The sequence below is a fragment of the Salminus brasiliensis genome, chromosome 25 (genome assembly GCF_030463535.1).
Source record: "Salminus brasiliensis chromosome 25, fSalBra1.hap2, whole genome shotgun sequence".
Taxonomy (NCBI): domain Eukaryota; kingdom Metazoa; phylum Chordata; class Actinopteri; order Characiformes; family Bryconidae; genus Salminus; species Salminus brasiliensis.
Window position 1 is genome coordinate 2,364,061 of NC_132902.1, and position 3,446 is coordinate 2,367,506.

The 3,446-nt window shown below is 53.4% G+C and overlaps 1 protein-coding gene across 1 annotated transcript; it reads right to left on the reverse strand.

The window, feature by feature from the left end:
• Window positions 1-233: 233 nt before the first annotated feature.
• adra2a (adrenoceptor alpha 2A) lies at window positions 234-3,224 on the reverse strand. Its single transcript, XM_072671225.1, has 2 exons — window positions 2,972-3,224; window positions 234-2,849 (listed from the first exon to the last, which is right to left on the reverse strand). Exon 2 carries the CDS (start codon window positions 2,682-2,684, stop codon window positions 1,497-1,499), a length of 1,188 nt encoding a protein of 395 aa, XP_072527326.1. The 5' UTR covers window positions 2,685-2,849; window positions 2,972-3,224; the 3' UTR covers window positions 234-1,496.
• Window positions 3,225-3,446: the final 222 nt, after the last annotated feature.

The window sequence follows — 3,446 nt, forward strand, 5'->3', positions numbered from 1 at the left end:
ACCGTTACCGGAGCGTGGGGGATAACAGATCTTTTGAGTGGTTAGCAATACCAGTGCTTTCATAACAGATTATACAACATATTAGGAATGTTTCGAGGCCCAAGGAGAGAACACGACCATATAAATCTTTCTCCGGGGTCCGACCCGGAAAACAAACAGGACCTCGGACAGGCTAGAAAAAAAAAGACTGCCGGGTATGCCAGCGGGGCTGAAAGTACAGGAGGCAGATCTCGTTCCTTTCCACAGCTTGAGTTTATTCGTTACATTGTCTTAAAAGCATCATCACGGGCAGTCTGGGATGGGATAGCGGGCGAGTCGCGTATCTAAGCAGCGTCCATCAGGGAACGAGGGGTGTTTGTTGTGGTTTTACACCCACCTTGTGGTTTCTACCGCCGCTCTCGGCTCGGATTGGTGGGAAGAACGCTAAGACACCACATGAACCAGCCATGACAACAGACCACAGTAGCCATCCATATTTAAAGATACAAGGTACAGGAACTGTGTCAACACACACATACGAAACACAGGACACTCTCTTACAACAATGGCGTAACAACAAGTTCCCAGTGTGTGATTTGTGATATTTACAGACCAGAGCGCTGGAGGACATTTCGTTTCTTATCACTCTGTTAGTTCCTTGAATGATGTGCGTTATAAAAGCAGGTGCCAAATTGAAGGCCAATGTTTCAACAGCAAGGCACATATTACTGTTTACTGTACACACATCCCCTCAGCCCGTCCACCCGGCAATATATCACACTAGCGCTGTATCAGTAAACCTGGACTGTATCAGTCCACTTATCAGTCCGGTGTGCTCTGTACAGGCTGTAAAAAAAAAAAAAGGTGGGAGGCTGCTGACGGACATCTCGGACCGGTCTGGCTTGCTATGGATAAAGACGGAAACAGACCCCAGGGGAGGTGATCCCGCAGCGGGGTAAAACAGGGGTTTCTTGCCCCGTTTCCAGGTCCCTAGAACCCTAGAAGTGTCACAGTTCACATGGCAATAAACATCTAAGAAGTTTTTCAGAAGGTCCTCGATGAATCAGGGCTGCGAGATTTAGGTTGGAGGCGAAACCTGAACCTGGCGCAAAAACGGACGACGTCTGGAGGACCTGTTTGACTGTCCCGAGAATGTACGTGAAGCTGAAGTTAAAGAAGCGCCTGAAGGAAGCAGGAGGAGCAGGAGTGTCCGATGTCTGAGAAAGATGGGGAACCAGCAAAGATGCCAAAGATCACAGTCAAGACAAAGGTCTTGCAGTTCTCGACACCCCTTGGCACCCTGGCTCACGTTGTCCTGTTTGCTCATGTCACCACCAGTTTGGTCTTTCCTTCGCAAGGTTGCTCTTTGGACAATGACTCAAAACCAAAGTGGACTCAAGTTCCGAGTCAAGTTGAAACAGATGAGGAAGAGGTCCGGATAAAAAAAAAAAAAAGGCAGCCGACCCAACATCAGTGTAAACGTAAACTTCTAGCGATCTTGCCCGACAGTGTCCTACTCACGCGACTCTCCTGCTGTCGCCTCGGCAGAGGATCTTCTTGAAGGCCCTGCGAAAGTCATTATTGAAGATGGTGTAGATGATGGGGTTGAGCGAGCTGTTGCAGTAGCCGAACCAGAAGAAGAACTTGAAGAGCGTTGTGGGCACGCAGCAGGAGGGTCCGCAGAGTGCAATCAGCGTGTATGTGAAGAAGAACGGGAACCAGCAGACCATGAAGACTCCAATGACCACGGCCAGGACGAAGGTGAAGCGCTTCTCGCGGTTCTGCCGGCCCTTCCACCGGCTGGCCTTGGCGGCCCGGTTTGCGCTGTTCTTGCCTACTTCGTCCCCAGGCTTGATCTGGCTCAGCTTGGTCTTCCCCTTGGTCCGTTTCTTCTTGCTGGTGCAAGGATTGGTCACCTTGTGGTCCGACGAGGACGACTCCTCCATGTCAACAGCGTTCACGTCTCCCTTGTCGTCCTTGCCGTCGGCAGCAGCGTCGCCGTTGAGCCTCTCGTGGCAGTGGCCATTCTCCTTCTTGTCGTCATCCCGCCTCCTGCGGTCACCCGGCGGCGTCCTGGTCCTGCTCTTGGCGATCTGGTAGATGCGGACGTAGACCAGCACCATGATGATGCAGGGCAGGAAGAAGGAGCCGATGCTGGACGAAATGATGTACCACTTGTCCCCGTTGATCTCGCAGAGACGGTGGCCCTCCGGACGCTCCTCCTCCTTCATGATGGTGAGAGGCGGGAAGGAGATGACAGCGGCTATGACCCACACCACCAGGATGACGCACTTGATGCGCCGCGGCGTGCGCTTCAGGTTGTACTCCACGGCTCGCGTGATGGACCAGTAGCGGTCCAGACTGATGGCGCACAGGTGGGCGATGGAGGCCGTGCAGAACAGTACATCCAGGGCCAGGTAGATCTCACACCACACCGGACCGAAGTACCAGTAGCCCATCAACTCGTTGGCCAAGGAGAACGGCATGACCAGCGTGGCCACCAGGATGTCGGCCGAAGCCAGGGACACCAGGAACAGGTTCTGTGGAGCCTTCAGGGCCCGGCTTGTGAACACGGCGATCACCACCAGCACGTTGCCTGACACCGTCAGGAGGATGAGGAGGACCACGAGCACCACCAGTGACGCCTGCATCGAGGCTGACGCCCCTCCGCCTTCCGTTGCGTTGGTCACGTTTTCACACCCCATAGCTGAGAGCCCACACTGTCCTCTCACATCAGCTCCTCTGGGTTTGGATTCGCTTGGCGTCCGGACCAAAACAAAAACGACCACAAAAAATAACGGACACTACGGTGTTCAGTTCATGCTGGTCCGGAGGAACGGCGGACGTTCCAGGGGGATCTCATAACGACCCTAAAAGAAAGTAGGAATGACCAAACATTACAAACAATTCACAGGAATTTGAGTCAACTATGCCAGGTGCTCTGAGGGAAGGACAGTCCAGGAGGGCGTTAGAGGAAAACAGAAAAGCTTACCTGCCGGACGTAATCCGCACGAAAACTTGACCGATGGTCCAGAGAAGCCAACAAGAAGCCCAGAAGAAAAAACACTCCGAGCTGTACAGGAGTTGCCCGAGAGTGTGCAGCTCTCACTTCGTGGTCAGTCGCCTCAGAGCCGCTCGCGCCGTGTCTGGGTGCGTTTAATCACATTAGCCTGCCGTGTGCGCGAGAGTGCGCCTCTGCTCTGTGTGTGTGTGTGTGTGTGAGAGCGAGAGAAAGAGGGAGAGACTAAGTCTGTGTGTGTGTGTGTGTGTGTGTGTGTGTGTGCGTGTGTGTGCGTAATGCACTTCCCCTTCTCGCTGTGTATCTGCCACTCCCTCTGCCACACCAGCTTGGAGCTGGAGCGCGTGGGAACGAACGAGGAGGGGGAAAAAAACATGACTGCTTCTTCTTCATCATCATCATCATCAACATCATCAACAACTCCTCCTCCTGCTGCTTCCACTCTCCT

Coding starts and splice junctions, on each gene's coding strand:
- adra2a (XM_072671225.1), bottom strand. CDS start 2,684: ATGGGGTGTGAAAACGTGACCAACGCAACGGAAGGCGGAGGGGCGTCA.